This window comes from Aethalodelphis obliquidens, unplaced genomic scaffold, assembly GCF_003676395.1.
Source record: "Aethalodelphis obliquidens isolate GAN/ISIS:26980383/991018 unplaced genomic scaffold, ASM367639v1 scaffold80, whole genome shotgun sequence".
NCBI classification, from domain to species: domain Eukaryota; kingdom Metazoa; phylum Chordata; class Mammalia; order Artiodactyla; family Delphinidae; genus Aethalodelphis; species Aethalodelphis obliquidens.
Window position 1 is genome coordinate 4,345,171 of NW_020838024.1, and position 14,544 is coordinate 4,359,714.

The 14,544-nt window shown below is 41.3% G+C and overlaps 1 protein-coding gene across 2 annotated transcripts in view; it reads left to right on the top strand.

The window, feature by feature from the left end:
- Nucleotides 1-14,544, top strand: part of ADAMTS12 (ADAM metallopeptidase with thrombospondin type 1 motif 12) — a 383,295-nt gene that overhangs the window by 137,765 nt on the left and 230,986 nt on the right. For both annotated transcript variants that reach the window (XM_027092637.1, XM_027092636.1), the window contains exon 3: nt 499-649. In XM_027092637.1, coding sequence (XP_026948438.1) covers nt 499-649 — 151 coding nt within the window. The remainder of the gene's footprint in view (nt 1-498; nt 650-14,544) is intronic.

Sequence of the window (14,544 nt, forward strand, 5' to 3'; positions counted from 1 at the left end):
TTAGTATTATATTTCTTTGTTTCCTTGAGAGCAGAATGGCATTACACACTTCAAGTCAAACCGCTGCTCACTTACAGGTAAACGTTCCCAAAAGTTGTCAGTGAAATATGGATTATAAGTACCAGTTCCATAACAGGGCAACCGGGAAGCACTAATTTAAGATTCATGGATATCCAGCAATGAGTTATAGGGGTGGAGGGAATCCACGAACCTGAAAAATTGTATGCTACCTTTGGATATGTGTGTATATATACACTTTTTTCATTAGCGTCTCAAAAGGATCATGACCCCAAAACATTTAATAACTATGACTATGAAGACATTTCACTAAATTATTTACGTGTAGCTCTTCTGCGAGATCACATGGCAGACGATGAAAGCACCAGTCTTACGAGTTTCAGGGCTCATCATAATCTATATAATTTTCACTTTACTAATTTTCTTTGCCTCGGTAAAGAATTGATTCAAATAAAACCTTTGTACTGCATGTATTTACAGACTGGATTTTTCCATCTGCCACATGGAGACTTTTTCATTGAGCCTGTCAAAAATCATCTGCTGGCTGAGGGAGTATACCACCCACATGTCATGTACAGGAGGCAGAGGCCGGGCGTCCCAGAGATGAAGGAGCCAACCTGCGGATTAAAGGGTACTGTGACTTAATCTCACTGGATGGAGGAATTTGTTCTGTTCTATTATTGTTTTTTTTTTTTACAACGAGACCTGCTCTTCTTCAAATCTGTTATCTCTTCCCCAGTCTGTGGCCAGAAAATATGTACCCTTGTACCCTTCCCTTCTCTGTACTCAAGTCTGTATTCTTGATGGGAAAGGAAAAAGGTATCTCTTACATCCTTGCCACATTAGTTGATGATATTTATATGGTATTCATAACGGTAAATTTTTTTTAAGCTTCTTCTGAATCCCTTGGAGGAAAATAGTTTAAATTACAAATGATGCTTTGCAGTATCAGCAATGTTATAATACATTAGCATGGAATATTACTAGACAGCTTTTCATATCTGCATATGGAAAGCAGATTTAAATATTTGATGATGCTGATAATGATGTGTGAAGAGAAACTGAGAAAATACCAACACGTTATCAAATGATGAATTCAGCTAAGGTTCTTTTGGCTGCGTTTTGTCTGTAGTCCACTACAAAGTATGTCATCTGCCCCCGTGTCTTGGGAATGATCTGAACTGCTCCTCTCTGCCTTGTACTAAAGAGTTTCAGGTAGTTTTCAGAGCTAAACTGACCCAAGTTATTTCCTTGCGATGCCCATATTCTCTTTAATATGTAGGAGATGATAGTAATGCATAAAGGGCCACTGGAAATTGGGACTTTAAAAAATATTATTTAGTTTCTCCTTTCTTCAGAGGAAAAAAAAAATAGTGGACTAGGGAGACAGTTACCAAAAGGAATCCATAATATTATTTATGTGTCTCAAGGATTTAGAAACCGTGGACCTCAAAGGGAAAATAGATGAGGAAGGAATTAGGGATAGTAGATTCTGATAAGGGTTTCAGAGGACTCAGAACTTGAGCTTTGCCAAGTAGGAGAAAGAAAGGACAAGGGGAGGAGTAATTTCTCTGCAGACATCATCCAGACCCTAAGATAGATGGTAACCTTCCTGGGAGTTTCTTCTGTAATCTTAGCAGAGTATATGCAAGCAATAAGAAATTTTTGAGTCTCTATTTTCTGTATACAAAAATGGACAGCTGCTTAAATTCCTTAACTTTAATAAGCTATTGGAACTCTGACCTAAATTAGATAACTTACTATCTAAATCTCCTTCCAGAAAGCACCAAGAGACGCATCATCTTGTCGGTCCGATTGATTGATGTACCATTCCAGATAATTTAGTTTCAGTGTGAATTTTTAGGACTCTGTCACCAATCCGATCATCTGGAAGGATTGGAATAGTTGGAATAATTGCCCAACTCCTATTAATTGCCCAATTCCTATTAATAATTGCCCAATTCTTATTAATCTTGGATGATAGATGACACTTTGTATGTGTGATTTGATAGTTTTTAGATCACTAGGTAATTAATATGGCAGAGGGAGTTACTAGGACCGTGAGTGAATTTGGCTGGGTAATTGCTCCTGTAGGCATGGCTGCTCTGTGAAATGAGTTAGGCTGTTCCTCATCCACCCACTTGAACCCATTCTCTCCTTTATAACTCCCCTGTTGAGGTAGAGTTGAGTAATAATGTGTTGAGAATGGCATGCGTTTAGTCATAAAGGCAGAAGAGATGAATAGGAAAAGAATGAGGTTTACAAATGTGATGCCCCCAATAGGTCACACACAATACCACAGTTATAGTGCTTGCAATACCATTTCATCATTGTGCTTCTAGGCCAACCTTAAGACCTACCACTACTCTGAAACCTTCTCTGATTAATCCCACCTTGGAACAATCTTTGCATTGTGAATTTCTCCACACACATCGTCTAAAAGATACTCTCTTATACTTCTTTAAAACCCAGAATGTCAGAAGTGAACAGCTTTGTCAGAAGGACCTTTGAGAGTGCCTAATGTAGCCTCTTTCTCTCACCAAAGAAGCAACTGTGGCTCAGAGGAGGGAGTGAATTTTCAAAAGCATCGAGGCAGCTGGTGTTCAGAATATAACCGAGCTCCTAAGTCAAGGTTCTATTACACCTCGGGCTTCATACTCTGTCGTATTTATTCTTTAAGTCTTCCTTGAATATAAATCTTGTTTCATCAACTATCTGGAAAACCCCATTAGAGTAGGAACTCTCTTCCCAAACAGTATGTAACATAGTGTTAGGTGCAAAGTGGAAAATCAGTAAATCATTGAAATGAAATGAAGAGTGACTTGTAGCCACATAGATGAATCTAGAGTGCGCTGGCATCCAGTCCACATAACATAACAGAAAAAAGAAATGTGTGATTTCTAGATGTTAAGGAAGTGTCAGTTCTTTGTGACGATCTCCCTCCCTAAGACAATAATTGTGACTCAATACTAAAATGACAGCTAGAGATTGCAGAATAAGCTAATGTGCTTGTGATTATTCTTAAAGTATACTTGACATTTGGAATTTAAAAATCTTGGTATACTGAAATGTGCTTGGTCTCCCCGAAACAGGTAATTGCACTGTTCTTGTACCATGTTACCCTGCAGAGGGGATGAAATTCACCAACACTAGGCATGTCATTAGCCCACGTTAAGGTACACCTCGTGCTTAGGGAAGTCAGTGCTACCAGATTGAATTACTGTGATTGTATCGAGAAAGACCACCTTTCCTTGTATAAAACATTCCTTCTTCATAATGTTCAAAACAGGAACACCCTTGGTATTGAAAAAAAGATGTACTTTAAAAGTACTCTAGTACTTCAGGAGAGAAAGTATATCAATTACTTTCCCCTAAAATGTGTCCCTTCACTTATGTTTATTTCCCAAATAGAAAGGTACTCAGGAATTTCATAATAAGTCCCTTTTCAATATGGCCCAGTATAATTAACTCCTTTTTTTCCCCCCAGAACTTTAATGTGATACTATTTTGTTATCGATTTGATCAATTTGAACTAGAATTCCTTAACCAGTTTTGTTTGCTGTTCTGAACCTTGTATTTGCCGAGCCCTGTCAAAGTTCTTGTTTACTCCAACTTTCTGGAATCCATGTTAAATCATGGGAAAATACAACTTGCCGGAATTAAATCTAGAGCACATTTCAAAACCTCATTTTATTGACATTGACGAGATCCCTTCTCTTAGGGTTTTTGATGGCAATGTATCACACTGGGACTTGAGTGGCTCTTAGATGCAAGTATCCGGGGGAAGTATGGTTTTTGGAACCTGGGGAAGGGGAGTCAGATAGGTCAGATGACAACAACAACAGTTGCAGGGTCATCTATGGCAGAAAGGGGTCCAGGTAGGTAAAATCAGGGTTTGGGATTTCGTGCATCAGGACACTAGGCTAGAAACACAGGGTCTGTTTCCTGGCATGCGTTTCTTTCTTTCTTTTTTTTTTTTTTTTTTAACATCTTTATTGGGGTATAATTGCTTTATAATGGTGTGTTAGTTTCTGCTTTATAACAAAGTGAATCAGCTATACATACACATGTATCCCCATATCTTCTCCCTCTTGCATCTCCCTCACACCCTCCCTATCCCACCCCTCTAGGTGGTCACAAAGCACCGAGCTGATCTCCCTGTGCTATGCGGCTGCTTCCCACTAGCTATCTATTTTACATTTGGTAGTGTATATATGTCCGTGCCACTCTCTCACTTCATCCCAGCTTCCGCTTCCCCTTCCCCGTGTCCTCAAGTCCATTCTCTACTTCTGCGTCTTTATTCCTGTCCTGCCCCTAGGTTTGGCATGCGTTTCTGTGTTCAAAATTTATTCATTCATTCAACAATTATCTGTTGGGTATCTTCTTTACGTCTTGTGCTCTCCTAAGTTCTGTGGGTACAGTTGTGAATAGGATATAAATCTTGGTCTGAAGAGTTGACAACCTGGATATAGGATGTGGGTAAGTAGGGATCTGGTCCAGGTTTTTTTTTTTTTTTTTGTACATGGGCCTCTCACTGTTGTGGCCTCACCCGTTGCGGAGCACAGGCTCCGGACGCACAGGCTCAGCGGCCATGGCTCACGGGCCTAGCCGCTCCGCGGCATGTGGGATCTTCCCGGACCAGGGCACGAACCCGTGTCCCCTGCATAGGCAGGCGGACTCTCAACCACTGCGCCACCAGGGAAGCCCTGGTCCAGGTTTTATCTTTAAAATATGTGATAAGACCATGAAAAGAAATGAAATTTTAATATATGTATTGGGCTTTTTGTTACACCACATTGTGTTTGTGCCAGGACATGTAGCTGTAATTCATTCATTTTCTCGGTTGTAGATAGTCCATTACGTGACTCTTCCACTTGGACTAGCCTCCTGTGAGTGGATCTGAACTGCTTCCAGTTTGGGGCTATTATACATTATGCTGCACAGACCATCTTGTGCATGTTTTTCAGAACACAGATTCACAGGGTTTTCTAGGGCGTATACCTAGTAGTGGAATGAAATCATTATCTCATAGGATATATACATCTATGACCTTACCAGATGATGCAAAATTGCTTTCCAAAGTTGTTCAAGAGCAGTGAATCTAATAGTTCCTATTGTTCCATATTCTGTCTAATACTTGATATTCTCACTTATAAATTTTGCCAGTCTGGTGAATATGAAGTGATATCTCTTTATGCTCAGTGTTGAAGTTACACATATTCCATGGTGGAGTTGGGTCCCAAATCTATGGCTTGTGGCTATAGATTCTCCATGAACAGTTTTCTACCCTGTACCCAGAGTTGAAGCCCCGAGAGCCAAGTTTAGGTTTGCTTACTTGGTTCTTTGTTTTCTGGTTCACATTTTCACTTAGTGGATCCTAATCTGACTTTTCACCTATGTGAGTCCTAAACTTGCCTCTTTTCTCCAGAGCAGAAGTAGGGAGCAGCCGTTGCCCCAGATCAGCAGTGAGCCTCATGCATCAATCGGGGTTAGCCAGAGAAGCAGAACCAGTAGGAAGTAGATATTAAGAGGATTATTGCAAGAAATTAGTTTACGTGATAGTGGAGGCTGGCTAGGCAAATCCAAAATCAGTGGGCAGGCTGTCAGGAAGGGCAGGCTGCAGCTTTCAGGCACAGTCTGAAGCAGCTGTCCATGGGCAGAATTTCTTCATCTAGGAAGCCTCAGCTCTGCTTTTAAGGTCTTTTAACTGATTAAACCAGGACTACTAGATTATCAAGAATAATCTTAAAGTCAACCAGTTATGGACTTCCATTACAGCTACAAAATGTCTTCACGGCCGCACCCAGGTTAATGTTTGGTTGAATAACTGGGACTGTAGCCTAGCCGACTTGACACATAAAAAAGATCATCACACTGCATCTTTTACTTTTCTCTCTGAGTTTCTCTGATTTCTTTGTATTTTTCTTTTTTTGATTTTTGACCTCTAAGGACTTTACCCCCTTTCTTAATGCTGTAAGCTTTGTTAGGGGCTTAATACTGGGAGAGTTTTTCAGAATATCTTGTCTACCCTATTGAAGTCCTGGGTGGATTTCTTACCTAAGTCATTTGGAAATCTTTGAGTTGCTTTTTAAGTGACCTGCACAAATATTAAGTATTATAATAACATTAACAATAGCTCATTAGAATTAGCATATCAGATCACTAAGCTGACATCGTGTTGGGAAGGTATTGTGTATAATTTTGTTCTGATTTAATGGAAATTGAGTGAGTTGAAGATCTAAGCAATCACCATACTCCATGTTGAGTCTAAAATGCACTGTTAATTTTCCTTGGCTAAGAGCAAACTTTCTTGGTACAACCTGCCTGAGACTTATCTTGAATTTCTTGATTACCTGATTTCCTCATGATTATAGCTGCTCTACAGTGATCCATGCTATTCCTTGCTATGAGGTAGTTAATATTTTAATTGTTGTTCTGTACTTTTAATTTTTTCTTTTAGTGAAGGGTCATGTTATTTTTAATTACCTGCTTTCAGGACTGGTAGGAGGATTGGCAAAGTGCTTCAAGCTTTTACTAGTGAGAGGAATGAGAAAACTTTTGGAGAGAATTTGGGGGAAATACTTCATGTGTGAACGTATGGGAAGATAAAATGGTAACCCAGTGAGTTTTGTTTGCTTAGTAAAATCCAAGACCAAGACTACAGGAACTCAGAGCACCGACGTCTCAGCACAGTTGCTTTGTGGCAATGAGATACTCATTTATCCAGTCAAAAGCCTTTATCCATTAGCCAGACCTCACCACGGTAATTCCTTTCTTTGCATTTTCCCAGCACTTGACAATTTTTGACTCATTTCAGGTACATACATTCCCACTCCCCAAACAGGAAACAGCTTCCCTAGGAAACATGACATCTGCTCATTTTACCTCCTACAGTGCTCTGTGCTGAGCATGTGCTGTCAGAGTGGCTGGGACTGCACCGAAGTTTGGGCAGAATCTGGAAAGGCAGAGAACACTGGGGAGTGCATGCTAGGCTGGGAAGGGGATTTAGATCAGTATGAGCAAAGGATCAGTTTCAACTAAAAGATGATTCCCTTATAGGGCAGAAAGTTTTAAGTTTGAAGAAATGTTATGTGAGTTGTTAGCTATTAAACTCTACTTCACTTCCTACAACTCTGTAGGGAAACACGTGAGGTATCTTGATGAGTAGTGGCTCCTGGCTTTGCCCTTGGTCATCCTTGTGCTTCCGTGTGCCTTGGGTGGGGACGAGAGGAGGTTTATCCTGTTCTGACCAACCTCTGGCTTCCTCCTGCTGCCTACAGAGACTGAGGCAGTGGTCTCATCGCTCCATCCCACTCTGGTCTTCTCACCACTGGAGCCATCAGTGGCCCTTACTGGACAGTGATACTGTCCCTAAAAAATGGATGACTCAGTCTCTAGCTTCAAAGCTCTGTGTGGCAAACAAACTCCTGGGTTTTCTTCTTTTATTCGTGTCTTCAATCAACCCACATTACCAAGTCTTGTCGTTTCTACCACCTAAATAGTTTTCTAAATATGTCTGCCTTCAACATCATAACCTCTCACTTGAATTACTGCAAAGTCTCCCTGCCCTTGATCTCGTCCATTATAAATCGGAGAAACATTTCTAATACATAAATCAGCTCATCTTTCTCCCATGCTGAAAGCTTTCCAGTGTACCCTCAGAATAAAGACCCAGCTGTTTGGTAAGTTTTAGGATCTCCTTCTCTGTGTGACTTTTGCCTTTTTCTCCAGTTTCATCTCTTATCACTCCAAATATAGCCTTGCCATCCTGAACTAGTGTTTATTCCTCAAAGAAGCTGCCTCCAGCCCTTGCCCTTATGTTCCTTCTTCTGAAACATTTTCTCCCCAATGCTTTACTGACTCACTTCTGTTTTTCTCTAGGCCTCACACATGACTTCCTTTAGAAAACCTTCTAGACTGCCCCTCCATCTGCATTAGGTGCCTCTCCTGTGGCTATTATCACCGGTTGCTTCTCCTGCCACAGGCTTTATCATATAATGAATATCTGTCAGTGTCATTTGCTAGGCAATAAGATCAACAAGGATAAGAATCACATCTGCTCATTCACAGGTTTGTCCCCAAGATCTGGCAGAGTTTCTGGCCAGGGTAGGAACTTAAAAATGTTGAACTTCTAAGTATTGATTTTGTTTATCTTCTCAAAGAACCAGCTTTTAGTTTTATTGATCTTTGCTATTGTTTCCTTTATTTCTTTTTCATTTATTTCTGATCTGATCTTTATGATTTCCTTCCTTCTGCTAACTTTGGGGTTTTTTTGTTCTTCTTTCTCTAATTGCTTTAGGTGCAAGGTTAGGTTGTTTATTCGAGATGTTTCCTGTTTCTTAAGGTAGGATTGTATTGCTATAAACTTCCCTCTTAGAACTGCTTTTGCTGCATCCCATAGGTTTTGGGTCGTCGTGTCTCCATTGTCATTTGTTTCTAGGTATTTTTTGATTTCCTCTTTGATTTCTTCAGCGATCACTTGGTTATTAAGCAGTGTATTGTTTAGCCTCCATGTATTTGTATTTTTTACAGATCTTTTCCTGTAATTGATATCTAGTCTCATAGCATTGTGGTCAGAAAAGATACTTGATACAATTTCAATTTTCTTAAATTTAGGCTTGATTTGTGACCCAAGATATGATCTATCCTGGAGAGTGTTCCATGAGCACTTGAGAAGAATGTGTATTCTGTTGTTTTTGGATGGAATGTCCTATAAATATCAACTAAGTCCATCTTGTTTAATGTATCATTTAAAGGTTGTGTTTCCTTATTTATTTTCATTTTGGATGATCTGTCCATTGGTGAAAGTGAGGTGTTAAAGTCCCCTACTATGACTGTGTTACTATCAATTTCCCCTTTTATGGCTGTTAGTATTTGCCTTATGTATTGAGGTGCTCCTATGTTGGGTGCATAAATATTTACAATTGTTATGTCTTCTTCTTGGATCGAACCCTTGATCATTATGTAGTGTCCTTCTTTGTCTCTTGTAATAGTCTTTATTTTAAAGTCTATTTTGTCTGATATGAGAATTGCTACTCCAGCTTTCTTTTGATTTCCATTGCATGGAATATCTTTTTCCATCCCCTCACTTTCAGTCTGTATGTGTCCCTAGGTCTGAAGTGGGTTCTTGTAGACAGAACTTATTGACCATCTGTGCTGCATTTGGCAGTTTATTGGATACTTACATTTTACCTCAGTGGAGCCAGTTTAAGCCCTGAGAATATCCATGCGTTCCTGAAGGAATTTAGTGGATACTCTGATACCTCGCAGTTGAACAGGAATATGTAAGACAAAGATGTGGCCTGAGGATGTAGCTGAAGACAGCTACTTTGAATTCTCATTTTGGAAAAAAGAAGAAGAATGGGTGGATGGATGGATGGATAAATAAGAAAAAACAAGTGACATTTATCTACTCAACAAGCTCCTACCTTGTGCCAGACACTGTTCTAGAACTGGGGATGCAATGGTGAACATAATATTGGTCCAGGCAGGAATGTAGAGATGGGGGCCTGAGAGATCCATCAGCTAGGGAGGAACAGGTGTGTTCTCTTAGTAGAGTAAAGAAGAGCAGATGCCTTGGAAGATGAGTGCGTCAGAGAGAACCAGGTCAGTCATCTGCAGCCACATTAGCACTCCGACTGCTGGTCTCTGAACCTACAGCACACGTGGTTTTCAGCTTCCTGTGGAGAGTGGGAAGACAAGTTCTCAGCTGGTCCACTAGGCAAATTGCTGGCATCCTTTCAGTCTCATTTCAAATGCTACCTCCTTGTGAGGTTCACCCCCACCCCCATGTAGGACTGATGTGCTCCTTTCCTGAGCTCACTCTGCATCTTGATGTGGCCCCTGGTTGCCTTCTACCTTCCTTCCTGCCACTGTCCCCCTCCTTCTCTGCCTCCTAGGCATTCCTGGATGTGGGCTCATCCCAGGGCCTTTGCACTTATTGTTCCCTCAGCCTGGAATACACCTCCCCAAGATTTTTTCATGGCTCATTCTCTCATGCTCTTCAGGTCTCTGCTCAAAATCACCCAATCAAAGAAGCCTTCCTTGACCACTAAGTTATATAGCTTTCTCTCTGTCACTTTGTAAACCATTTCTCCTGCTTTAGTTATTTTCATAGCACTTGTCATCCTCTGATGTTATTTTATCTCTTTATTCATTTATTGGTTTATTATCCATCTCTCCCCAATAAGAATGTAAGCTCCACCAGCGCAAACCCTTCCTCACTTTTGAACTCTACTGTATCCCCGCTGTCTTGGACAGAGCCTTTTATAGTAAGCACCTGGTAAATGTTGAATGAATGAGTAAATAAACAAATGAATCATAGCTTCATTCATGATTGTTCTGTTAAACTTGTATTCTATTTTCACCACGAGACTCATCTTTGCAGCCCAAGTGTCAGGGACACTTGAATCCTAAGGCCAGTGTCTGATGCATAATATTCATTTGTTTGATAAATGTTTGTCCATTGAATGAGTGCATGATGTGTATTTGCAGTGGGGTCCTGTAGGTGTGAGCAGGACACCCATCTTACCTCAGCTAGTGTGGCTCAGCATTCCAGGAGTGCTCTGAGTCACTGAGGCAAGGCAAATGTGTTCTTTTGGAAGCAATTAATGTTAACTGTATGTTCTTCCCACAGCTTGATTAATGCCAATGTTTGGGAAAACAAACATTCCTACCCCCCTGCACAGTCCCATTTCTGTGCAGCAGCTGGAAGTCTCATTAAATAACCACAAACTTGTTTCTTTATGGGGAAGGACGTTTACTTGTTAGATTTGAAATTAAATACTTGAGGAAATTATCAATACACTTTATGTTCTAAATCCTCTCCTCCAAAGGCCCAAGAAGTGGATCCCCAGGCTGTTTCCTGGGCCAAGAAGCCAAAGATTAGAAGGTTCCAGTTTAATTCCATTGGTTTGTGTGTCATTGGTTGGCCTTCCTTCCTTCAGAAAATTTTAATTTGGTGCTTCCTAGGGACCAAATACTAAGGGACAAAGCTCTGAACATTCCAAGTTGGGTCCTGCCCTCACGAATTTATAATCTAGTGGGAGGAGAATTTAAAAATTCTAAAATTAGTGTGCACAAGCATTGTGGCTATAAGAGTGTCTACAAGAGGAGCTTGATTGATCAGGAGGCTTAGAGAAGGCCTCCCTGAGAGAAGCCATAGACTGCGTATAGGTTCTTAGGGAGCTGTTTTCCCTGAGATCACCTCTATAGAGTATCCAGCATTTGAGGAATGGTGTCTGTTATCGATTGATTGTGTCCCCCCCAAACTCATATGTTGAAGTTTTAACTCTTGATACCTCAGAATGTGACTGTATTTGGAGATAGGACCTTTAAAGAGGAAATTAAATTCAAATAAGGCCATTAAGGTGGGCCCTAATCCAGTATGAGGAAAAACAAGAGGAAATTTGGACATAGACAGACACAGAGGGAAGACCATGTGAAGACACAGGGAGAAGACAGCCAGCTACAAGCCAAAGAGAGAGGCCTTAGGAGAAACCCACCCTGATAATACCTTGATCTTGGATTTCAAGCCTCCAGAATTGTGAAGAAATAACTTTCTGTTGTTTTAGCTACTCAACCTGTGGTACTTTTTTGCTGTGGTGGCCCTAGCAGGTTAATACAGTGTCTATTTGTTAGGCTACCTGCACAGTGATCCTCTAGTTCTTTCAGGCTGCTTTCAGCAGTTAGCTGTCTGAGCAACAGAGGATTGTACACACAACAGTAAAGTTCAGTCAGGGCTAGCTTCATGGTGACTAGAGTAGCCTCACAGGGCCATACGCAGAAGAGGTCTGCCATCTTGAAATTCTTAATGGTTTTCTCTTCGAATTTGTGCCTCGTAAGTGAAGTCTGATAGGATGATGGAGCCAGTGCTGTGGGCCTGGAGCCTCTGCTCTTACAGGTGACTCTTGCCACCTCCCTGCCTTCCTAGGATGGGTTCTCGGCCACTTTCTTGCCCCTTTGTGCCCAGTCCCTTCTGGCCTCCTGCTTTGCACCCAGACACCACTTTCACTGTGACCCTGCCAGGGCAGTGATTAGGTTGCACCTGGGTGAGGGCAGAGGCCTGTGTTCCATAGCTGCCCTCTGCCCCCCAGTGGGAGCCTGGGCACACACTCGGAGGTTCAGGTTGGAGTGTGCATCCCACAGTGTCTTGAGGTGAGGCGACAGCAGTCCTCCCCACCCCAAGATGGCATGCGGCAGGTGGCTAGGAAGGGGACTGCTCATCCCCGTACCGTTCAGGTACTCAACATATCCCGGGGTGGTGTTGGCAGTTCCTTGGTGGTCGCCCATCTGCTGTGGGTTCGGGTGGTGGGCTGTGGGAAGGAAAGATTGAGGTCCCTGCCCCTGGCCAGGGCCCTGTGTTTTCATTTTGCGATGCACTCTGCAAATCATGTGGCTGGCCCTGGGTTGAAAATTGCTTTGCTTGCAAAAGATTAAAGTGAATCTGATGCATATTTTCCCCCCACTTTATTTTTTATTGAGATATAACTGACATATAACATTTAGTTTCCGGTGTACAACATAATGATCTGACGTTTGTATATATTGCAAAATGATCGCCACTAGAAAAATGGTACAGATGAACCTATTTGCAAAGCAGAAATAAAGTGAATCTGACACATATTAGTGGAGATTACTTATAATTAGCCAGAGGTAGAAAGCAATCATTGTGCATCATTATTTTTAGTTTTGCTCATATACAGGCAAACGAGTTTTACATTTTTCTCTTTTCACAGTAGAATTTAGAGAGAAATGGACTGGAAATTGGGAGAAGCATGTTCTATGCCACCTCTGTCGTCATGTAACTTAGATAAGTTACAGGAACCCCAGCTTCCATTTGCTTATCAGTAAGATGAAGGGGTTGTGGAAGATCTTAGCAGATTCTTTTAACTCTCATATGTTATGAGTATGTTGCTGTTTCTATCCTGCAGTATCTAGAAACAAAGCATTGTTGACATTCTTCATTCATACCAGTGTGGTTTAACATGACATGAGGGTTTGTACACACTGGCGTCTCCCACTTAAACAGCGAAGATCTTTTTTCTCATATATATATTTATATATTTTATTGAAGTATAGTTGATTTACAATGTTGTATTTATTTCTGCTGTACAGCAAAATGATTCAGTTATACATACATACATCCTTTTTTATATTCTATTCCATTATGGTTTATCACAGGATATTTAATATAGTTCCCTGTGCTCTACAGTAGGACCTTGTTTAAACATTCTGTATATAATAGTTTGCATCTTCTAACACCAAACTCCCAATACCTCCCTCCCCCCACCCCCCTTGTCAACCACAAGTTTGTTCTTTATGTCTGTGAGTCTGTTTCATAGATAGGTTCATTTGTGTCATATTTTAGATTTCACATATAAGTGATATCATTGGTATTTTTCTTTGTCTTTCTGACTTACTTCACTTAGTATGATAATCTCTAGGTTCATCCATGTTGCTGCAAATGGCATTATTTCATTCTTTTTTGTGACTGAGTAATATTCCATTATATATATGTACCACATCTTCTTTATCCATTCACTGTCGATGGACATTTAGCTTGTTTCCATGTCTTGGCTACTGTAAACCATGCTTCTATGAACATAGGGGTGAATGCATCTTTTTGAGTTACAGTTTTGCTCAGTTATATGCCCAGGAGTGGGATTGCTGGATTATATTGTAGTTCTGTTTTTAGTTTTTTGAGGAACCTCCATATTGTTTTCCACAGTGGCTGCACCAACTTACATTCCCACCAACAGTGTAGGAGGGTCCCCTTTTCTCCACACCCTCTCCAGCATTTGTTATTTGTAGACTTTTTAATGATGGCCATTCTGACCAGTGTGAGGTGGCACCTCGTTGTAGTTTTGATTTGCATTTCTCTAATAAGTAGCGATGTTGAGCACCTTCAAATGTTGAAGATCTTGACCCATCTCTTAGGTATCCCTAGGGCCTGGTTCCCAAGTGCTCTCTCCTTGAGAGCTTTCTACCCCTTTACACCCTTGCCCCATCCCAAACCGCCACACCTGGAACAGAAGCACAGGTTTCACCCTTCCCTCCCTTCACCCTTCCCCTGACCCAGGAAAGCCAGCCAGGACCAGCATTTTGGAGGCCTTAAGCTGGGGCCACAGAACTTCAGGGTCCTGAGCTAGTGGATGTTTCTGGTCCATCCTCATGAGTCAGTGTATCAAAGGGAAGGAGGGGCAGTCCAGAACCGACTCTGGACCCAAGATCTAATACCTGGGAGAGGAGAGAGGTGAGGGCATGAATGTTAGCAAGATTAGAGGGTCTACTTACCCAGGCATGGCTCTAGGGTGCGTTTGCGCATGCACACACACATACACACGCGCGCACACACACATTTCTCTTGAAATGTGGTGCTTAGTTAGAGAGTACCATATATATTTAAGTGATGTCAAGTACAGTGGGCCTGTTATTCTAAGTTCAGAACCTCATGTTTTAGCTACATTCAGCCTGAGTGGTGTGTGTGTGTGTGTGTGTGTGTGTGTGTGTGTGTGTGTGTGTGTG